At 42.2% G+C, this 24,992-nt stretch overlaps 1 protein-coding gene across 1 annotated transcript; it reads right to left on the reverse strand.

Annotated features, from left to right (window-relative positions):
* Positions 1-249: 249 nt before the first annotated feature.
* ANKRD1 (ankyrin repeat domain 1) lies at positions 250-15,769 on the reverse strand. Its single transcript, XM_056530203.1, has 9 exons — positions 14,552-15,769; positions 13,233-13,406; positions 12,856-12,996; positions 12,661-12,768; positions 10,903-11,001; positions 8,227-8,325; positions 4,488-4,586; positions 2,629-2,727; positions 250-1,541 (listed from the first exon to the last, which is right to left on the reverse strand). Exons 1-9 carry the CDS (start codon positions 14,573-14,575, stop codon positions 1,431-1,433), a joined length of 954 nt encoding a protein of 317 aa, XP_056386178.1. The 5' UTR covers positions 14,576-15,769; the 3' UTR covers positions 250-1,430.
* Positions 15,770-24,992: the final 9,223 nt, after the last annotated feature.

Raw genomic sequence — 24,992 nt, forward strand, 5'->3', positions numbered from 1 at the left:
GGAGGGGGGGCGGGGAACCAGCCAACAGCATATGGCAGTTATGTGTGAGAGGAGCTATGATTAGATGAGGCTGGACTCCCCCCCCCCCCCCCCCCCCATGCGCACTCCAGGCGGCACTTCCTGTGTTCGGACTTTGTTCCAGTCTGTGTATTAGTTGGGGGAAAATGTGCTCTTGAGCTTTTTTAAGCACAAATAAAACATAGAAAACTAAAAAAAAAATTAAACAAAGTATATTAGAAATATTTTTCATTTACCATAAGGAGTGCAATAGCTAAAATTAGTTTTAATGAGAGTGACCCTTTAAGGCAAAGCGCATACAATGTCTTATGCAAGATGCAGGGCTTCGTGGGGAGGTGCATGATACAGTGATTCAAAGAAACCCAAAAGGGATTTCTTTTTGCACCTACTAGACACAGGGATCAAGTCCTGTGGAAAAAAAAAAGTGTGGGAACTCACCCAAGATTTCCATTCAAGGGCTGGTCCTGCAGGACTCCAGCTAATGGGAACAGTGTTTCTTCTGTGAAAAAGTGCAGGAACTCTATTCCCATGCGTTCCTGCAGGACTTGAGCTCTGAATAGACCTAAGACATGGCATTGCCCAAAGTGTTTCTTTTAGACTGCATACTTGATTTCTTAAGGCTACACTGGTAGGGTCTACCAAATTTTATTCTTGGAAACTGGAGAAATGTATCCTTTTACTACACTGTCCCCAAGAATGGTGCTTGTGACACAATTGCCTTCCTCGCAAGCTACATATAGGGGTTAATAAGACAAGAAAATATATTATCTTGTCTCTGTCTTAGTCCACCTTGGTGTTCTCCTGGACACATCTGGTGCTTCTATTCAAACTCTAAAGTATATTTCATGAGTAAGACCGAAGCTGCGTTAAGATGTTCTCCATGACGTAGAATCACTGGCTCAGTGGATAGCACCCCTCTGCTTATCAACATTGTTTGTCTCTGTTATAGGTTAAGTAACTTCGCCGGGTAGGAAGCCACAAATAAATTGGGCCTGACCCCTTGCAGAAGCGTTACATTTCTAAACATACGGCCAGGAATACATCCTGGCTTTACCCGCTGTTAGTCATGTCTTTATAGTCCAACACATTGGTTAAATCCCATAGTGTGGAGCATTTACTCATACACATAACATATCTGCATATGTCAGTAGAACTGTATCAGTCAGGCAACAAAGGTGTCTTTTTTTTTTTTTGTTATCTCAGACACAAAATTTTTTGCCTTCATGGAATTAGTATAAAGCACAAAAGTAATTTAAAAAAAAAAAAGTACATAAATATAATAAAACATTGAAAAGTGCAAGAAGTTTCAAATAAATAATATGGAATAGTCCTATCTCAAAGCATGTAGCAAAAAAAAGTTAAAAAAGTGCCTGGCGAATGCCATCTCAGATTGATGTGGTTTGGCAACTCTGTCAGAATTTCTGCATGTCAGAGCCCTTGTATGACTTGTCCTGAAGGCCACTGAATATCTCTTTTACTCCATTCTGCCACTGGAGGGCGAGCTCCATTGGTGTCTTCCCCGCCTGTCAGCACAATATAAAAGCAGTTCAGTTAGACATGAAATATAAAAATCATTGAAGTGTTTTTAAAGGGTAGGGTCACACGTAACTGATCTGCAGCATATTTTACATTGCGGATATGCTGTTGACCTGACCCTTTATTGTGCCTCCAGCTGTTCCTAACTCTTGTGTGCTGCTTTCAGCGGCAATCTGCCCCTACGGTCATCCACACAGGGACGAGTGAGTCGTCGCTCTGAGATGTCTGTGAGTACACTGCAAGTGCACACGGCTACTCGCAGGTCCCGGTGTAGCTGCTCTTAGAGGCAGATTGCCGCTACAAGCAGCACACGTGGGTTGAGAACAGCTGGAGGCACACTATAGGGTTGGATCACCGGCAGATACGCAGTGTAAAATATGCTGTGGATCCATTATGTGTGACCCTACCCTAAAAGCAAGTAAGTGGTATGCATGATGATATGTTCACATCTACTTTGGCTTATACTGTATATTAAACGGGCTCAGTTCTGTTCTTATAGAGGCATTGTTATATAACTGATAGACAATGGGGGAGATCAACAAGGATCGTCTTGTTCATTGTTTGTCTAGTCAAAGGGCCCTGTTACACAGGGAGATTATTGGCAGGACAGGCTAACATCGCCCTGTGTAATAGGGCCTAGGATCAGAGGATAAACAAACAAATGCTCAATCATTGGCTCACAGGGTCATTTTGACCTGCTTAAAAAATAATCAGTGCTATGCAGTATAAGCAATCTAATGATTGCTTTCTAACGGGGATCAGTTTAAGAAATCTAATGATTGCTTCCCTTATGGGGACTTTCAAAAGTGTAAAAAAAAAATGTAATAAATTAGAGCTTTTTTTTTTAAATGAAAGAAGCAATCTAATTGGTTGCTATGGGCAACTGCGCCACTCTACCTCTACACAGGTTGTGATAAATCTTCCCCATAGTTCTTATGAAGGAACAAATGAAAATTGTCACAGTCTTTTAGGTGTTAAGGGGTCAAACTAAATATTTAATTTCATCCAAAAATGCTGTTACATACAATATGTAAAGAATACGAAAGTGAAAAAAAAATTTTTTTAAGAACTTACACAATTTTTAACAGTCAAATTGGCGCCATACAGGATCAAGAGCCTCATCATTTTGTAGCGATTTAGTCTCACGCCATCATGCATTGGTGTGTCTCCTTCCTGCAGAGTCCATAATAACAGCGTCAGCAAAGTATGTTTATAGAGTACCTTCAGCCAAAATAAATGTACTGATGTCTAGTGCAAGGCCCAAGAGGTGGTTCCTGACACATAGATTCAGACTGCCCAAGGGAGAATCTCTATCATATACTGCCCCCCAGTGGACAACTTCTGCCTGGCGCAACATTTAGATACAGAGTCTAAAAATATCATTACCGTATATACTCGAGTATAAGCCGAGTTTTTCAGCACGATTTTTCGTGCTGAAAACACCCCCCTTGGCTTATACTCGAGTGAACTCTCCGCCTGTCAATCCCTTCTCAGTGGTCTTCAACCTGCGGACCTCCAGATGTTGCAAAACTACAAATCCCAGCATGCCGGGAGTTGTAGTTTTGAAACATCTGGAGGTCCGCAGGTTGAAGACCACTGCTGCCTTCATCATCATCCAGACCCCCTCCCCCCCCCCCCCCCCCCCCATTAGTTTTCAACTCGCCTCCCCTCGGTGGGAAGGAAGGGTGAGCTGGTCCAGGCCATCTATGCTGCAGGGACCGTCCGGTGGGGAGGGCATGCTGGGAGTTGTAGTTTTGCAACATCTGGAGGTCCGCAGGTTGAAGACCACCGGATTGGCAGGCGGTGATGATGGTAGGGGGGGGGTGTGGGATGATGACAGGCGGTGATGATGAAGGGGGGGATGATGACAGGCGGTGATGATGGTGGGGGGGGGTGTGGGATGATGACAGGCGGTGATGATGAAGGGGGGAGATGATGAAGCGGGGTGTTAATGACGGGGGTCTGGATGATGACGGGGGGATGATGTATTTCCAATATCTTTTCCTGGGTTTTTGGGGTGAAATTAGGGGCCTCGGCTTATACTCGAGTATATACGGTATATATACATATATATATATATATATATTTATTTATTTATTAAGGTACAATAAGGGGGATGCGAGACAATGAACGAACTTGATCCCACTATAAAATCTAGTGGTCATTTGAGATTTCTCACAGAGACAGAAAGAGCTCATACCTTCGCCACATATACATTTGCTTGGGGTATCAGAATTGCGCTTGCCATAAGCAGATTATAGTAAAAAGATAGTAACTTGTAACAAAAATAAGGGATTCTCCAGTTTCAGGATATTTAGACTAATCAATTGTTCAGTGCATAACTGGAGCCATCTTCGCAGGTTACTATATCCAAATCCCAGGGGATTTCTGAGATCAGATATAACAAAAGCACATTGTCTATGGTTTATGTCTAGTATTACAGCCCACTGAAGTGAATAGACAGCTGCAATACCAGACCCAACCTATGATCAAGAGTGGTGCTATTTTGGGGCAAAAGATGTCTTTTATCGAAATCAAGCAATCATGAGACCAAAGGCAGTCTATTTACCCCATTAATAAAATTATCAACTTTTATATGGTATAGAGCAGTGGTCTTCATCGTGCGGACCTCCAGAAGTTGCAAAACTACAACTCCCAGCATGCCCGGACAGCCGTTGGCTGTCCGGGCATGCTGGAAGTTGTAGTTTTGCAACATCTGGAGGTCCGCAGGTTGAAGACCACTGGTATAGAGATATATCAGAGAGATAGGGAAACATAAGCTAAACATATGAAGATGCATAATAATAGAGGTAGAAAATTGTTCTCATTGTCTATAATACTTTTACAGTGTTAGCTTTGAGTCTCCGCAGGGATGTTCTCAGTAAATAAGCTCAATGTTTACAGTCATGAAATGAGAAAATTAGACTTCTTACCCGATCTTTGGCATTTATGTCTGCTTCACATGCAATGAGATGTTCTGCGCAGTCATACTGTCCTGTTCTTACTGCAACGTGTAGGGGAGTACTTAACAACTGCAGGGGGGGATAAAGCATAGATCGATGTAAACACATTGTAGAGTTAGGTAAAAAATAGATACTGTGGGATATCCATAGCACATGAGTTTGCAAAAATATAAATAACTAAGTATGGAAAGCAATGAGCATTCGTTTTGACACTTCTATGTTTCCAGCTGTATCACCTTTTGGCTGAGTAGGGGAAATTATTTTAGATTTATAAGGGTATGTTCACAGATCATGTTATGAGAACATGTGGACAATATGATATTCCTAATTGCAATTTCTGTGAAAAACAGATATCAGAAAATATATTCATAGCCGTTCTGTGAACTTGGATCACCAGCATTACCAAATCTGGGGCCATGGCATTTGGATAGCACCTGAACCCCTTTGGACCTAGTTGTTCTGCAAGTGGGAAAAAAAACACTTAGCATTTACCATACAACCAATTTTCACTCTTACAACTGGAATCTATGTATATAAAACTCAACGTGTGTGTATGTGTGTGTGTGTGTGTGTGTGTGTATGTATGTATGTATGTGTGTATGTATGAATGTATGTGTCTATGTATGTATGTATGTATGTGTTTGTATGTGTGTGTGTGTGTGTATGTGTGTGTGTGTGTATGTATGTATGTATGTATGTGTGTATGTATGAATGTGTGTGTATGTGTGTATGTTCCAGCATCACTTCCAAACGGCTAAAGATATTAACATGAAACTTGGCACACATGTTACTTATATGTCAACAACAAACATAGGATAGGTGATTTAACCCTTACCCACCCCGATTTGCCAGGGGAGGGGTTTATGTTTAAAGTCCCATACAAGTCAATGGGAAATATATGTAACTTATATATGTAATATGTAACTGCATAACTTCCAAACAGCTAGAGATATTTCCATAATACTTGGTCACATGTTACTTATATGTCCACTTAAAATATAGGATAGTTGATTTAACCCTTAACTACCCCCATTTGTGAGGGTCGGGGTTTTTGTTTAAAGTCCCATGCAAATCAATGGGAAATGTTCCCACATAACTTCCGTACAGCTGGAGATATTTCAATACCTGGTACACATATTACGGGTCGAGATAGGAGGTCGGGATAGGAGGACGGGATAGGAGATTGGGATAGGAGGTCAGGATAGGAGGTCGAGATAGGAGCAGGGGAAATGAGGATGGGATAGGAGGTCGTGATAGGAGGTTGGGATAGATGGAATGGATAGGAGGTAGGGATTGGAGGTCGGGAGAAGAGGTCTGGATAGGAGGTTGGGATAGGAGGTCGAGTAGGAGGTCGAGATAGTGGGACGGGATAGGAGGTCGAGATAGGAGGACGGGATAGGAGGTCAAGATAGGAGGTCGAGATAGAAGGTCAAAATAGGAGGACGGCAAAGGAGGTCAGGATAGGAGGACGGGATAGGAGGTCGAGATAGGAGGACGGGATAGGAGGTCAGGATAGGAGGACGGGATAGGGGGTTGGGATATGACAACAATAAATGAGAACGGGATATGAAGTCAAAAACTTCCTCCTTTGTTTATTTTCCTTCCCAACAAGGATTAGGAAGGAAAAACCGGGCAACGCCGGGTACTCAGCTAGTTTACTAATAAATGTTAGAAATTCTTTGTAGTATCAAAGTCAAAAGTTAGTGTTGGGAGAAAAAAAAAATGAAATGTGCCACTTATAAGAGCCATTGCCCCAATTTTTGAAATGATTGCTACCATCATTCTGGAGTGGAAACATGAAACCATTCCCTCACTAAGACAGAAGCCTGAAGCTGGCCATATAATACTTTTTATAACTGTTCACAGTTATCTATCCCGAAGCGCTGAACGTTTGTTTCCTCTATGGGGAGGAAAGGGTAAGCCACAGCCAGACAGCTCTGGCACTGGCTTATCTCTCCCAGAACAATACGGTGGGGCAGAAAGAATACAAAATGTCTCACCCTTCTTTCCACCATCACCAAAAATTGGTGGGTGCAGTCGACTTTAGTCTAAGGTATACATTCACCTTTAGGGCCTTACCAATGACTGGTGTAGAATTCAATACTGTGTCCACTTAATAACCTCCCAAACCTGTGAACATGAGCCTAAAAAATATTTTTCCACATACAACCCTTATCTCTGAGACCCAACCAGGGGATCAGAAGAAAAGAGGCCCATGACCAAACTCTTAGGAAAAGCAGTTTCTGTTTTTACTAAGATTGTGCATGGGGCCCACTTCTGTCTTCCTTGTTGAGTCTACAAGGGGCCATGCAGTTGACCACTTGGTCATCTTTAATATAGAATCGTCCAGACACTAATATGAAAGAGAGTATTCCTGGTTTCCATGCATTACATTTTCAGCAGATATATACGTCTTTATATAACTTTAAAACATCATTGAGAACCTTTGGGCTCCACATTTTGGATTCTATATATTAGTTAGAAATAAAAGAATGTTCTGTGGGAAAATTGGACATATAAAATCACGGACTAAGTGTGCAGTGTTAGAATAATAATACACATGGTGCAGATGGGTTTGCATGCCGGTGCATTGCCGTGGAATGAGATTTGCCATAGAATGAGATGGTCCGCCTCCATCACATCCTATTGGCTCTCTCTTGTCACGTGACATATTTAAACGTCACGCATCGATGCGCACAGCAGTGTCAGTTTGGCTATCACAGGGAGAGGGTCTCCTCTCCCTGTGATAGCTGAAGCTGCACGGAGCTCTCATGGCCTCTGTGGCCTGACAGAAGTTCACACATGTACGCAGCTCATACGGCTGCCTCATATACATTTACTGTTGATCCACAGCGCTATCGGGATCCCTATGCCCGATGGCGCTGTCATCAGGATCCCCACGCCCGCAGCTGTACTCCCCGTCCCCCGCATCTCTACTCCCCGTCCCCCGCAGCTCTACTCCCCGTCCCCCGCAGCTCTACTCCCTGTCCCACGCAGCTGTACTCCCCGTCCCACGCAGCTGTACTCCCCGTCCCCTGTGAACGCTCAGTGAGCGACCCACAGCGCTATGGGGATCCCTATGCCCGATGGCGCTGTCATCAGTGTGCGTCCCCGCGAGCGCCCCATGCCCGCAGCTCTACTCCCCGTCCTCCGCCCCCCGCAGCTCTACTCCCCGTCCCGTTAACGCTCAGGGAGCGGGGAACAGAAAGTAGAGCATTGGGCGCAGGTAAAGTAGTACTGCGCATGCGCAGCACTACGCGAATAACTTAACCTGCGCCCGATGCTCTACTTTCTGTTCCCCGCTCCCTGAGCGTTAACGGGACGGGGAGTAGAGCTACGGAGGGACGGGGAGTAGAGCTGCGGGCATGGGGCGCTCGCGGGGACGCACACTGATGACAGCGCCATCGGGCATCGGGATCCCGATAGCGCTGTGGATCAACAGTAAATGTATATGAGGCAGCCGTATGATCTGCGTACATGTGTGAACTTCTGTCGGGCCACAGAGGCCATGAGAGCTCCGTACAGCTTCAGCTATCACAGGGTGAGGAGATCCTCTCCCTGTGATAGCCAAATTGACACTGCTGTGCGCATCGATGCGTGACGTTTAAATATGTCACGTGACAAGAGAGAGCCAATAGGATGGAGGCGGACCATCTCATTCTATGGCAAATCTCATTCCACGGCAATGCACCGGTCTATGACCACATACCTTATCTTTTGCATTAATTTTCGCTCCTTTGTTAAGCAGTAGTTTTAAAACGTCAACACTTCCACCACGACAGGTCCAGTGGATTGCTGTGGATTCAAGCTGTTAAGAAATCGGATTAAATGATGTGAATATAAGCTTAAATTTATGCATGGATTTAAAAATCAAGTCAAAAGAGCTGGGGTTTCTCTATATATTGTACATGCATTGTTATAAAAAGTCCTCAGAGACTTTAACATTGATGGTCTATCATTAGGGTAGTTTATAAATGTTGGGTTGGTGGATGTGCAATGATTTGGACTTGTGGACTTTATGCAAGCAATGCATTCCCTTTAATACATGCAAAGGTACAGCAACCCGCTTCACACCCTTTGTTTCTCCCAATGTCATACTTGCATATTAAAGGGGTTGTCTGGGGACATTAAACTTTTAAGTAAAAAAAAAAGGTCATACTCATCTCCCCTGATTCCCGCAACCCCTGGTCTGACATGATCTGGTCCCCTGTTTGCCACCTACTTCTGAGATAAGTTTTCTAAGCCAATCACTTATTGAGGTGGGACACCACTGCGGCCAGTAATTGGCTAAGCAGGCAGGTCCTGCTGAGATGACTCGTCCTGGAAGTAGGAAGAAGCTGTGACAGGGGACCCGCTGATATCAGAACAGGAGCTGCCGGGGAAGGGAAGTATGACCTTTTTTTCTTTGTACAACAATCCCAGCAATATAGAAAAAAAATAATGTCCTCAGACATGCTTTTTAGGGTCTATTCACATACAGTACAGTATCTTGTGCATATTTGATGTGCAGGATTTGAAGTTGCAGATTTGATGCTGAGTTCGGTCATTTAGTTTACATTGAAATCTGCAGCATAAAATCTGCCGCTTCAAATCCTGCTAATCAAATATGCTCAGGATACTCCTCTGTGCTCTCTCCTGTCTGATAGTATTCCGATGTGCGGTGCTAGCCCACCCTTATTTACTTATGAAGCATATTAGAAAGATTAATGTTTTCCCAAGATGTAAAACATGTCATATTTTTGTATCTGATAGTGCCCATTTAAATAATATTATTTATGAGACATCGAAAATCTTAAAGAATAATGGGTTTAGTACATAATGATTTTAGTTATATACAAGGTAGACCGGCACTACGCGGTAAGAAGGAGATGGAGAGTGGGGGTGGATATATACTGCAATGGCCATGGCCGGATGAAGCACTGATCGGTACGAAACGGAGCTTGTTGTCTGTTGGTATCCCCCCTGTGTATGTCCCCTCCCTATGATTTTCTGTGAGTATTACATGCAATAAAGAAGTCGGACGACGTGAGTTCGGTGAGTTGCTGGTCTCTTTTTATCTTTGCTTGGTTATGACATAATGATTTTACCCTAGTTTCTATATGCGTAAATAATGTTTCTTCTATGAGAAATATATGACTGTTTACCCTAGGTTATAAAATCCCCTGTGCATTTCCCTGAAAACTTCCTGTCTCTACATGTTACATTTAGAAAGCAAGACGTAAGTCACATGTTTATATCATACTTTCTAAAAAGTGACAGGCAGGGTAAAAATGAAAGTGATATATTCTCATTCTGGTTGACTTTTATTAATGAGATTTAAAAGGCACCTGTTACCCCCACTTTTTTAAAGATATAGACTGCTTTTACCCTGGTTGAATCTATCCTTAAAGGGGTACTCCACCCCTAGACATTTTATCCCCTATCCAAAGGATAGGGGATAAGATGTCTGATCGTGGGGGTCCCGCTGCTGGGGACCCCCGCAATATAGCATGTGGCACCCACCTGTTTCTTGTCTGGAAGCGCTGGAGGGTCTGGGTCCCAACCACGGGAACTGAAGTCCGTGACGTCAGGACTCCGCCCCCGTGTGACGTCACACCCCGTCCCCTCAATGCATTTAGGGGACGGGGCGTGACGTCACACGGGGGAGGAGTCGTGACGTCACGTACTTCCGTTCCCGTGGACAGGACCCAGACCCTCCAGCGCTTACGGACAAGAAACAGGTGGGTGCTAAATGCTATATTGCGGGGGTCCCCAGCAGCAGGACCCCCACGATCAGACATCTTATTGCCTATCCTTTGGATAGGGCATAAGATGTCTAGGGGTGGAGTAGACCTTTAAGATTGGCAGCGTCAACTACTGAGCACTCTTCCCACCCAATTTAGTTCGACCTATTGATAACATTGGTTCATTTGACAAAGACTGAACCATATAGCAAGTAGATTAAAAACTACAAATCTCTAGGTGGCGCTGTTGCTGTTTTTGGATTGTTCGGACTTATGGTATCTGAGCACTAAACTTAAACATTAGCCTTTGTTCTTCAATAGCAGGGAATTAAATGCCACCTAGGTTATATTTTCCCTAATGAAAATGCATTAAATAAATTTCCAGTTTGATCTTTTTGTGACATAATTTAGTTCTTTCTGTAGATAATTGTAGGGCAAGGGCAGTGGCATTCAATACGTGTTACTAGCAGGAGGTCAAAGAAGTAACTGTCCATTATCTATTATTCTGCCTTTAGATTTTAAAGCCTTGTGAAATTCAGCCACTTTGAGTCAACAGGATCATTGTTTGTAATCTAGCAAAATTTTCCAGTGAATTCTCCAGCATTACTTTAGACGCTCTTGTGCAGTTGTTTTCATTGCGTGTATTGGAAAAATTCACATACCATGTCATGGAATTCAAGATCTGCTCCAGCTTCAATTAACTTCTCGACAATAGAAAGGTGTCCTTCTGAGCATGCTCTGTGCAGGGCAGTGCGTCTGTACTGTAGAAATGATAAGAAACACATTGTTACGACCGTGAACATTCTTCCTAATCCCGGTTTACTGTAAGAGATGAGTTTAGTCATCCATTAATTATTTATCATTTCTATATGTACAGCAAAGTTATAATTCAGCACCATTTTCTGTGTAAAGGTTTAATAAGTGTTTTGGGAATGGCCTGAATACACTGGTACCTGTAAAGTTCTCTATACAATCTCCCATAGAAGTCTGTGGGGCCATAAGAAACCCCAAGTCTCATACTAACTCCCATGTTACCCTATAGGGAATACTAAACATCTAGTCCCATACCCTCTCCCATAGCATGTTTAAAAGTCCATGGGGCCATAATAAACCTCCAGTCACATACACTCTCCCATAACATGGGTAGAAGTCAATGGAGCCATACTAATATTTCAGTCTCATACAAACTCTCATCCCAAACATAAATCTGAAAAATATTTTCTTTTCTATAAGACAGAATGTCTTATAGAAAAGAAAATATTTTTCAGATTTATGTGCAATGGAAGCTCCATAAAGCAGCAAATGTATGCGTCAGTATTTCATGCTTAATGGCACAGAGTTGCTTTTTTAACTTAATAATGGAATTTTGTTGGGGAAATTGGGGAATTATAGATAAAGGTACAGATTAGAAAACTGTCGCCTCTTAAAGACAATTAAAGGGGTACTCTGGTGCTAAGACATCTTGTCTCCTATCCAAAGCATAGGGGATAAGATGCCTGATAGTGGTGGTCCTGCAACTGGGGACCCCCGTGATCTTGCACGCGGCACCTTTTTTATAATCAGTCCCCGGAGCATGTTCGCTCTGGGTCTGATTACTGGCGATCACGGGGGCCGCAGCATTGTGACATCATGGCCTCGCCCTGTGTGACATCACGCTCCGCCCCCTCAATGCAAGTCTATGGGAGGGGGCGTGGCAGCTGTCACGCCCACTTCCATAAGCTTGCATTGAGGGGGTGGAGCATAACGTCACATGGGGGCAGGGCCGTGACATCACAATGCTCTGGCCCCGTGATCGCCAGTAATCAGACCCGGAGCGAACATGCTTCGGGGACTGATTATAACGGGGTGTTGCATGCAAGATCACGGGGGTCCCCAGCGGCAGGACCCCCGCGATCAGGCATCCTATCCCCTATCCTTTGGATAGGGGATAAGATGTCTTAGCACCGGAGTACCCCTTTAAACAACAGATTATCTATCAGAACATTAATCTGTCAAACTGGATTTTTTTACTGTCAGCTCTAGCCCATTATCTTAATACCCTGGCTGTAATGTGGCTTGTGAGCGTGCCAACTAGAATTCAGCACCCGTGGCAGAAACCCTTACACCCTCCCAGCTACATTTTTTTTGTCTAATGCTCTTTAAAGTAAAATATGCATTTAACACTAATATGTATGTATCAGAATTTCCTTATCGATATAAGTATGTTTGATCAGTGTTCATGCGTTCATGAATGGTATAATGCCAAGCCATTATCTGTGCTTCAGCTATTGCTGGACTGCACCTTCCATAAAGCTGGAGTAATGTCTGGCATGTCAAGCATGATGTAAATTACCGCTTACTGCCAATTGGGATGCTGTGGCTTGTCAGATTTTATTTCAAATTTGTATTTAGTTCAACAACTGAGAAAAGATGCACAATACCTCATCACAGGCATTCGGATCACCCCCTTCTGCCAAGTATTTCTCGATTATAGGCATCTTGTTTTCCAGAGCAGCCTTCAAGAATGTCTCTTTATCCACATGTTCAACCTAAACAATAGTCATTTAATGTTACTTCTCTATTGTCAAGTTAAAAGGATTTCTACATGGTTCCTCTTTCAAAGCTCACACACTTACCACTGGTTCTGGTTCGGGTTCCTTCACCACCGGCACTTTGACTTTTTTACATCTTTTTTTTTGTTTCCTCAGCTTTATTATAGTTTGCAGATCATCCAAGTTATCAAGCTTTGGGCGTTCATTTAGTTTCTTCTTAAGAATCTAATTACAAAATAGAGAATACATTTATGATCTATAACATACTCTTTGGAAAACCTGAAAAGCAAGCATATTTTCAGAGAATTGTATGCCCTATAATATTTTGTATTGCTATCTGCCACAAACACGGGTTTGGTCCATTCAAACTCTAGACCTAGACATCTTGGGTATATATAAGCACATTTTAGTCAAAACTGGATTATGTGATCCATGTAGAATGCCTCTGCCTTGTAGATTACCTCTGCCTTAAGCTGTTTCTGTTTTGCTTGTCTCTCCTCCTCTTCATCAATCAATGATCTTGAAGTTGTCTTTAGGTCGTCTTGCTTCTCTAGGGTTACAGCCCTTTCATATACTCCATGTTCTCCAGACACAAAGTCTCCGGTGTCTTTGTTTGCACTTTTCTTTCCGGTCACCTATTGAAAAAACAAATTAATAAATGAAAATTAACAATTTTGAGTTTGTTACTACAAATTGTTTGATGTCTCAAACATTTCCCATTATATTATACAACTCAAGTGTCAATATAAAGATAAGACCCTATCAAATGTGGAGAAATATTTTTTGAGACATTGTCCGCTATAACATCTCTTTTTGTATTCTTTGCGTTTCTTCTATCCGTTTTCATCTTATGGAAAAATATTTACAAAAATTCTCATCTGATTGTCTGTATATTTCATTATATCTATGTAGTTTTTGTTACTTCCTTCTTAAACATTACCTCAAAGACCCCAACTTAGTACACTTCGGAAATCAGTGGGTGAAACTAATTTTACAGAAGATCTGAAGTAATGCAAATGTATGTGTGATACACCATTGCTTAGGGTTACATTTCAAAATATTTTCACGTCTCTTTTTGGTGGTTATTGAGAAATACATTAATAAACTTTTAAGTCTCTTACGTCAAATAATAAAATGTCTTAAACATGGCTTGTAGCATGCTACAACTTAAATGTCCCAATTACACGTTCAAATATGCAGAATAAATAATAATAATGTATTTTTCCATTTGTTCTCATTTTATCAAAACATATTTACTAAATAATCTGTCAGTGTATTTAATTGTATATATGCAGTGTTCCTGCTTCTTATCGGGGTTTATGTTGAGTAAACATTACGCCAAAGACCCCAATATAATACAGTTTGTAAATGAGTGAGTGAAACTAACTTCCACAGAAGATCTAAAGTAAAGAAATTGACAGATGGTACACCATTGGATAGGGTACTTTCCGACAAGACAATTCATTTTTGGCCATAACTGACAGTTGAGCATTTACTGTATACTTTACTTAACGTAGTTTGAATCAAATTGTTAAAGATATGTTGTGTTTAAAAATAAATTATTTAGAAAATTTAACAATGCAGTTATACAATTATAATAAAGTATGGTGGTTAATATATATATATATATGTATATATATATATATATATATATATATATATATATATACACATATACATAAATATGGGTTATAGGTTACAAAGGTAATTTATTTATTATTCAATTCTATTAATATTATGTGATAATAAAAGTACAATATAATAATTAAAATAAACATACCAGTTCTTCTACTTTCAGCAACATTTTGCCTGTGAGTCTTCAAATGTTCTTTCCTGATGTTAACCTTAATGAAGACAAGTTAGCTCCCTCGTGTCCAAGTTCAGTGCAGTCCTGCTTTATATACCCTGTCTCTGGCAAGGTTGGATGAGGTAATGTTCCAACCTGGGACCCAACATCTATGGGCCGAGCTCAGACACGGAGATAGGTGCTCTCTCATTCCAGACATGCTAAGTAGCCACATCTTGTGTCATGTGAGATGACCTAGGGGAGGGCAAGCGAAGCATTGGGCCTTATGATTTAAAAAAATAAATTCCCATACACTAACCACATTGCATTTCTCCTTGGTATGAAATGTGAGATGATCATTTCACTGGCAATGACTAAAGGGTTCAGCAATGTGAGTCATTCTATCTGTAACACTATGACAGCTGTCTGTTGGTCTTGCTCTAGATTTATCTTTTTACTTTTTGACTGCCAAGTGACTTAATGATGCTAGAAAGGGACTTGTATGAGAAACCATATTCGATAAAAAGGGTAAGTGGCTAAATTGTGGCCAAGCGTTTTATTTGATTTCATAGCTCAACAATAAAGTTGGTGGTGGGGAGAATAATTCCAATCACATTCTATATTTGTTCTCTTGAATTCTCCTGAGGATTACGGCATAAGACTTGTGTCTCCTAAACTAAAAAGGACATTGATATAATAGTAAACAACCGGCTTCGTGAATAGTTCACATATTTAGATTGTAAACAAGTTTGAAATATAAATATCCAGACATTTATAGGGCATGGACAGGAAGTTATTCAATTTCAAAAGAAAATAATCTCAGTTTCTCCAGTGCATCTCTATGCCCAAAGTAATACATCTTTGTTATATTTTATTAAAGTGTACCTGTCATTGACAATTTTTTTTATATATAATGTAGATAATTCCATTATATGCATATTTGTAATATACATTGGTTACAAAATGTGTATATGTTTGTCCCTACAGCTATCTCCTGTCTGTCTCTGTGAGGAGTCTAAATACAGGAAGTGTGAGTGCACATGCAGGGGTCTGTGCACTGAGGACAGGGATCTGTACACTGAGGACAAGCAGGGCTCTATACACTGAGGACAAGCAGGGCTCTGTACACCGAGGACAAGCAGGGCTCTGTACACCGAGGACAAGCAGGGTTCTGTACACCGAGGACAAGCAGGGTTCTGTACACCGAGGACAAGCAGGGCTCTGTACACCGTGGACAAGCAGGGCTCTGTACACCGAGGACAATCAGGGCTCTGTACACCGAGGACAAGCAGGTCTCTGTACACCGAGGACAAGCAGGGCTCTGTACACTGAGGACAAGCAGGGCTCTGTACACCGAGGACAAGCAGGGCTCTGTACACCGAGGACAAGCAGGGCTCTGTACACCGAGGACAAGCAGGTCTCTGTACACCGAGGACAAGCAGGTCTCTGTACACCGAGGACAAGCAGGTCTCTGTACACCGAGGACAAGCAGGTCTCTGTACACCGAGGACAAGCAGGTCTCTGTACACCGAGGACAAGCAGGGGCTCTGTACACTGAGGACAAGCAGGGCTCTGTGCAGTGAGGACAAGCAGGGTTCTGTGCACTGAGGACAAACAGGGCTCTGTGCAGTGAGGACAAGCAGGGCTCTGTACACTGAGGACAAGCAGGGCTCTGTGCAGTGAGGACAAGCAGGGCTCTGTGCACTGAGGACAAGCAGGGCTCTGTGCAGTGAGGACAATCCGGGTTCTGTGCACTGAGGACAAGCAGGGTTCTGTACACTGAGGACAAGCAGGGCTCTGTGCTGTGAGGACAAGCAGGGTTCTGTGCACTGAGGACAAGCAGGGTTCTGTACACTGAGGACAAGCAGGGCTCTGTGCAATGAGGACAAGCAGGGATCTGTGCACTGAGGACAAGCAAGGCCCCGTACATTGAGGACAAGCAAGGCCCCGTACATTGAGGACAAGCAGGGCTCTGTGCACTGAGGAAAAGCAGGGCTATGTGCACAGAGGACAAGCAGGGCTCTGTGCACTGAGGACAAGCAGGGCTCTGTGCACTGAGGACAAGCAGGGCTCTGTGCAGTGAGGACAATCAGGGTTCTGTGCACTGAGGACAAGCAGGGCTCTGTACACTGAGGACAGGCAAGGCTCTGTACACTGAGGACAAGCAGGGCATTGTATACTGAGGACAAGCAGGGCTCTGTGAAACATCCCTGACTCACACAGCAGAATGATTGACAAGCCAGAAGCCTGCACAGAGTCCTGCTTGTCCTGCCCACACTTCCTGTATTTGCTCTCCTCTTTTTTCACCCAAAAATATACACATTTTTTAACTAATGTATATTACAAATATACATATGGTATTATCTACATGATATCAAAAGTTTTTGTTAACATCAGGCACACTTTTTACAATTTCAAAGTGAAACCTTTTTCAAGTGACACCCAAATGTGGACAAAAAGTGGGGGTTTTCCTCTCAAAAAAGCCACAAAGCTTCGGAAGTAATACTGAAGCTATTTACCTGAATCCTGCTTCCTTATTTGCATCTGACCATTTTACTGAAACGTTCTATTCAGTCATTATCCAGGTTAGTTATTAACTTTAGTCAATATTCTCCACAAATAGGTACAGCGCTTACTATACATTACTTTTTGAGTTTTATTATTTAGTTTTTGCATATGCATATCCACTGCATCCAACTTTTAACAGATCTGATATTTGTAAATTGTATACACCGTGTTTGGCTAACAGATGTTTTATAGTATTCTGTTTTATGTCATTTTAATTTATTTTCTTTTACTTTTACATAATTATTTTATTTAGTGACCATAACACTTAAAGGGGTAATCTACCCCTAGACATCTTATCCCCTATCCAAAGGATGTCATGCCCCCTCCCATAGACTTGCATTGAGGGGGCGGGGCGTGATGTCACACAGGGGCGGAGTCGTGATGTCACGATCTTCCGTGGTCGGGAGTCAGAACCTTCAGCGCTGCCGGAAGCAGATACAGGTGGGTGCTGCATGCTATATAGCGGGGGTCCCCAGGGGTGGGAGCCCCGCGATCAGACATCTTTGGATAGGGGATAAGATGTCTAAGGGTGGAGTACCCCTTTAAGCACAACTATGTCTTTTACTCAATATTGCTAAAAATGTAATGACTGTTTTGTGTATAGTATGCTATATTTATTTTGATGTTTGAAGATGGTTCCTATTTCTCTACTGTTACTTCTAAATGTATGTACATATTCTGGAAGATTTCCGTCCTGGACATTGGACAATAAGTAATAATTGTGGGTATAGACTGGACTCTGTAACAATAGATATCTTTTGTGTTTGACTCAGAGCCTCAGATCAATGCAATGCCATGGTGCTTACAATACCCTTATTTAGGATCAGTATGTTTGTCTTTGGCAGGGCCGGCCATTTTTACCCTCTTGCATCATATCTGGGATGTTGATCATTAGTTATTCAGAGTCTAGTAGGTCACTGGTATGAGTAATATCTACCTGCTGGCACCCTATAAACATGATTGGACATATATGGATGCACTACTATGCTTCCCATTACAAGTATCATGTTTTTACTGATATCTAAAATCACATAGTTTTATATGGTCTGTATGGCTACAGCTGCTGATTTTGGGCCTGAGCCAATATTTAAGGGAGCAGGGTCCTCTCATTGGAGAGGCAGCAGGAATGTAAAGAAACACCTACTGTATCACATGCTACATACCCTGTAAATGACATAGTCTGTTACTGAACAGTGAGTAATTTCTCAGTGTACCATGGTGTAGGGTAACAATTCATAGACTGAGCTACCGTGCTATTTCCAAAAAAAGAAAACACTAGCTTGTCCTTAAACAACATATGTTTCATGTAAGTAAAGTGAATACAGATTTTTATGTATAGCATACCAAGTTATACAATATGTGCAGACGTGGTTATTTTTCAACTGTTATTTTTCCTGTTTTATACTCTAAGTTTATTGGCTGGAAATGCTCTACTGTATACATAAAAATAAAGGAAATGCTGTAACTACACTTTATCTAGAAACTTGGAAATGGTTGCATAATGATTTCCAATGGATTGGTATCTCAAATGATTGCTCAGGATAAACCTCATTAACATAGCGTTACAGATGTGAACCGGATGGCGCTCTAGTTCAGTAAGGTGATAGTTTTTGTGTATTGTTACTTTTACTTCAAGTTAAGTGTACCTGTCGTTTCAGGTGACTTTCCCTGATAAGCTGCTCTGTGTGTCTCCCTGAGGTGCACCACTATTTCTGGTCATTATATAACTTTTATATGATATATTTTGGGTTTGCATGTGTTTTTTGCAGTTCTCTCATAGCTGGTGGGCAGAGCCTAGACTGCACAAACAAACAAGGGGAGCCTATACTTCTATATCTCCATACACAGACTATATAGCCTGGAAGGCAGGAAAGACCAGCAGTAAGTAATTTAACCCCTTAAGGACCCGGGCTTTTTCTGGGCTTATATATAATGGCTTAATTTTTGCATCACTAATTCTACTTTGTAATGACTTTAGTCATTTTACCCAAAAATCTATGGTAATACAGGGAAAAAAATCAATGTGCAACAAAATTGATGTAAGTTTTGGGGGCTTCTGTTTTTACGCAGTACATTTTTTGTCAAAAATGATACCTTATCTTTATTCTGTAGGTCCATAGGGTTAAAATGATACCCTACTTGTATAGGTTTGAATTTGTATTACTTCCGAAAAAAATCATGAATACATGCAGGAAAATGTATACGTTTAAAATGGTAATCTTTTGACCCCTATAACTTTTTTATTTTTCTGTGTTCAGGACGCTTTGAGGACTCATTTTTTGCGCCGTCATCTGAAGTTTTTAGAGGTACCATTTTTGTTCTTATCGGACTTTTTGATCACTTTTTATTCACTTTTTTGTGGTATAAAAAGTGATCAAAATGCGCTATTTTGGAATTTGGAATTTTTCTGCGTGTACGCCATTGAACGAGCGGTTTAAAAAGCGGTATATTTTTATAATTCGGACATTTCCGCACCCGGCGATACCACAAATGTTTATTTTTATTATTATTTACACTGTGTTTTTTTTATTTTTGGAAATGCCGGGAGATTCAAACTTTTATTAGGGGAAGGGATAATTGAAAGGGTTAATGATTTTTTTACACTTTTCTTATGCAATATTATAGTTCCTATAGGGGGCTATAACATTGCATTAACTGATATTTTACACTGATTGATCCATCTCCATAGGAATGGATCAATCAGTGTTTTCGGCGATTGAATGCTCAAGCCTGGATCTCAGGCTTGAAGCATTCATTCGGCGATCGGACAGCACAGGAGAAGGTAAGAGACCTTCCTCCTGTGCTACAGCTGTTCGGGATGCTGCGATTATACCGCAGCAATCCCGAACAGCTCCCTGAGCTAACCGGCACATTTTACTTTCGTTTTTAGCCACGCGGCTCAGCTTTGAGCGCGCGGCTAAAGGGTTAATAGCGCGCGGCACAGCGATGAGTGCCGCGCGCTATTAGAGGCGGGTCCCGGCTTCACTATGACCGTGTGACCCCGCGTTATATCGCAGGACCGGGACTCATGACGTACGCATACGTCATGGGTCCTTAAAAGGTTAAAGGGGTACTCCGCTGCTCAACAATTGAGACAAATTGTGGCAAATGCTGGAGCCGGCGCCGGAAGCTTATGACATCATAGCCCCGCCCCCTCAATGCAAGTCTATGGGAGGGGGCGTGGCGGCCGTCACGCCCCCTCCCATAGACTTGCATTGAGGGAGCTGGACGTGATTTCACAAGGGGCGGGACTATGACGTCACGAGCTCCCGGCGCCGACTCCAGCATTATGAACAGTTTGTTCCAAACGCTGAGCAACGGAGTACCCCTTTAAGTGCATCCGGAAGCCAGATACAGGGGGAAGAATTTGTAAACTACCTCCTGGAGTTAGATGGGGTAGATGAGCACTCTTCAACGAAAGAAAATTCCTGACTCTGAGCATCACATTGATGTCACTGGGGTCCGGTGTGGATCCGGCAGCGATACATGCTGCTGGATCCACACCGGACCCCAGTGATATCAATGTGATGCTGAGAGTCAGGAATTTTATTTGGTTGGAGAGTGCTCATCTACCCCCTTTCATGGCCCTTCATTTAAAAGGAGGGCCTAGGAAGGGAGTAGATGGACCCGCCACTAAACTGACACAAGATGTCAACAAGAAGATGATTTGACATCTGAGCATCTTGCCTCTTGAACTTAGAGGCCAATAAGCCAAAGAGACACTGGAAGTGAACACAAGAGGGGGCTCACTCTAGCTAAGGGGACCCACTTTGCCCTGTAGGCTGGCCCAAGCCTGCACACAAGATTGTGCTGGCAGACAAGCAGAGTAAGCATGGTGTAAAAACTGTAGAGTTTACTGAAAACTTTTTTTGGGGAAAAAAATAGAAATAAGCCTAAATGTATGGGATGGGTTTCGATGGTATTCAAATATTAAAGGTATTTTCTTGGGAAAAATGATGGTCTATCTTTAGAATAAAACATCTATAGGTGATTGGCAGGGTGCCAACACCAGCCCCACCATTAAGCTGTTGGGGTGAGCCATGGCACCTGGATAGACACAATGTACAGAGCCAGAAGCCTTCACATCAAGGGGATCTGAGCTGCAGTAACACGGCACCCCACTGATCATTTATTAATAGCCCATCAATCAATTTTCCAGGAAAACACTTTTAAAGGGGTACTCTGATGGGAAACATTTTTTTTTTTTATCAACTGGGGCCAGAAAGTTAAACAGATTTTTAAATTACTTCTATAAAAAAAATCTTATTCTCCCAGTACTGATCAGATGCTGTATGCTCCAGAGGAAGTTCTTTTCTTATTAAATTTATTTTCTGTCTGACCACGGTGCTCTCTGCTGACACCTCTGTCCATGTCAGGAACTGTCCAGAGTAGGAGCAAATCCCCATAGCAAACCTCTCCTGCTCCGGACAGTTCCTGACATGGACAGAGGTGTCAGCAGAGAGAACTGTGGTCAGAGAGAAGAGAAATTCAAAAATAAAAGATGTTCCTCTGTACAGATTTACAAATCTGTATAACTTTCTGGCACCAGTTGATTAGAAAAAAAAGTTTTCCACTGGAGTACCCCTTTAGGTATTTCTACTTCTGTTATCCCAATGTGAAAACCACTAAACAATCTGCTTGTTTTGCCAGGGACTATAGATATTAATGAGCATCAGAAATGCTCTATAGAAAGACCCTACACAATTACACAGCTGAGAATGGTAATAATATAACCTGAGATGAAATAAACAATGTAATAGATCTTACCCATGGTGGTCCTTGTACAGTTCAGGGTCACAGATAAACAATGTGTTAAATGTTTCTACTACACACAACAATCTTTTGAAGGTCATAAATACTGAGAATGTAGTGACTGCTGGAAATCCAATAGCATTGATTGACTATGAGATAACACTGGATGTGATACTTCAAAGGATTTACTTTAAAAAGGATACATACAATAGTATATAGTGTTCTGCATAAATAGCAAACAATACTCAAGGGTTTTAATCTTTCTGAGACCATGGTTATTGGACAGTAGGCAGGTGGCATTGATTTAATCCGATCTAATTTCCCCATGATATTGAGGAGAGAATACCTCCGTAGTATGTCATGCTGAATAAAGTCTCTGTGTGCCTCTGTATGTCACATATGTTTGTACAGTATGGGCCCATAGCAGTCTATACTAGTCATACAAGTGACATATGACAGATCTACACAACACAGATACATAAGAAATCCACATGCATAACCTGTGAGACAATGGAGAGGAAAAACAGTAAGAACAAAAATGTACGAAGGACAGGGAGTTACTTATTTGGCACATACTGCACCGAATCTATCAAGATGAAGAAGAAATGAAAAAAATATAAACTACTTGACCCTTTTTCTCATTCCTGGTCCATTGACTGCTGAGGCTAGTGATGGGCTCCAGCATCCCCAGCACAGTGTACAGAGACGGCACCTAAAGTGTCCTAGTCATTTGTCCTAGCCATTGTCTGCCCCTGGTCTAAATTGTTATCTGTAAAACTCCTGTAATACAACTCATATCCCATTATTTGATGTTACATAGGTGGCTTTACTAAACCTATTGGATATATCTGTTAAAAAAAGAAATGTAACATAGATAGTACACATGAAATATGTAAGGGCGTGTGTGACATAGTGGCAGACCATGGGGCAGCTATGGGGTCCTTGGAGAAAGGGGACCCATCCTGTTTGATCCTGTGGTATGGGGTGTGATGTAGAGCAGATGGAATTACCTTAGGGGCAGGTGGCATTAACCCCTTGTATTTGTGACGCCAGGGCGTGGTTTATCCTCAATACCACCCGAAGGTATACCGCTGGATCCTGGGCTAGGCACGGGGACAATAATGACTCCAACGCCAAGTTACATAGAATGGTAGCTTTACTGAGTGACAGATGGAACAGTCTATACAGTTCAGCCAGGCCCCCGGAGGACACTGACGGGAGGCTGCCTGACAGGGTAGCAAGGGTACGGGGTAACAACTCCCGTACTGGGCCACCACAGCCCCATTACCTTTATTTATTGGTAAGAAACTGTGCAAAAGTCCTCTCTTCAGAGAACTGCATTGCCAGCAAATTAATAAAGGGGGGGGGGGAATTTGCCAATGGGTCATGGAAAAAAAGGGGAAATAAACAGCAAACCTTTCTGTCCTGGGGGGAAAAAAATCAGACACCATAAAGGGGGCCCATTTCTTCTATGTACACTGCTGACACTGTAAATATAGTTTTATACTGTAACCATAAACTGAAATAGATTAATCATCAATTTAGTAGAGTTCAATAAAATAAAACAAAATAGCTCATTTTGATTGGTGAGGACATCATTTGTTTTTTGTTTTTTTTTGTATCTGTAATAGTTTTCTCATGATTTGTTTCTTTTGTTTTAGCAGTTCCCGGTTAGACTGGATGACCATACTACTCTTTCCCCAAGCATTGCTAAACCACAAAGCATTTTATAAATGTGCACCTGTGAATTCTGTCGGATGATTCAGGGCCTGCAGGTCTACATGCCAGTCACTTGTCAGAACAGCTTGTCGCTTTCATCGGGAAGCAGTCTGACCACAGCCAGACACACGACATGCAACTATTCGTTGACAGCAATGTACAAATGACTAGACAGGCATATTAAGATCTCATAATGAGAAGGTTATTGCTCTTAACTGGCAATGAGAGTAGGAATCACTAGAGAATAATAATGTCTAATGGAAACTTGAGAGCACAAAAGGTTTGTTTTAATAGAATAATAGCAAAGTATCCCAGAAACTGCTTATAAATGTTGAGGTATTTTACCCACATAAAACAGGAAAATTCCCAAAATTGGATACGTCATGTAAGTTAGGGTTCAAGAGCAGAGTCCACCATTCATTGCCTAAGTGAGAAGGTTTTGGGTGCTTACTAGCAGTTTGAGAATAGACTATAATAGGCACTGTATGCAATGGAGTCATGACTGCATAGTCTACGTACAGCTATGTATTTTCAGAAAATAATAACCTTAGAATCCCTCAAATGTGGCTTTTATAAAGTATATATTTATCAAGCTGCTACCATACTAGTACTGGATTCCTTATTGAAATCTTCAATCAATTGTCACATGGGAGCAGCGCAGATCGGAGCATGCCCCAAACCACTGCCCCTATCTTCTTGGAAGAACCGCCCAAAATGGCTGAAGACAAAAAACAACAGAGCGCTTCTGTGTGCGATCTTCCAGACCAAATGGGATAATGTGGGTGAGTGAGGAACGCACTCACCTGGTCAGGTTGTGCATATTCCAGGCACAACGCTGATGTGGGCTTAATGTAACAACTGCTGCGGCTTCCCACGCTGGATCCACCGGCGTGTAAGAGAGTGAAGGAGGAGGAAATCGGAAGCTGAGATCGCGCTGATCAAAAGTTTAATTTTGTCCTCATTCCACCAGTAGGATGTTTTCCACCGACTCCTGTTTCCCTTTGTTTTGGATGTTATTGGACTCACAGATCTTTTGATCGGCCTTGCGGGGTCCTGGCTGCAACGTTATAAGTGCCAGTGCAGGGTTCCTGGCAGTGACCTGGTTTCAGAGTATGTTCTGAGCTTCATGCCTTACCTGCGCGGGGTCCTGGTAATATCTGTACCAGTGTCCTCTTATGAGTCATAAGCCAGCGCGGGGTCCTGGCCGACTCATACTGGTTCCAAAGGATTATTAATATCCAGAAACGCGTTGTGTGAATAGAATAAAAGAAATCAAGACTTCTACCAGTATCCTTGAATCTTCTCTGCAACAGCGCGATCTCAGCTTCCGATTTCCTCCTCCTTCACTGTCAAAATGGCTGAAGTCAGACAGGCTAGGTTAGCCAGAAGGTACTTA

Source organism: Hyla sarda, chromosome 7 (assembly GCF_029499605.1).
Source record: "Hyla sarda isolate aHylSar1 chromosome 7, aHylSar1.hap1, whole genome shotgun sequence".
Taxonomy (NCBI): domain Eukaryota; kingdom Metazoa; phylum Chordata; class Amphibia; order Anura; family Hylidae; genus Hyla; species Hyla sarda.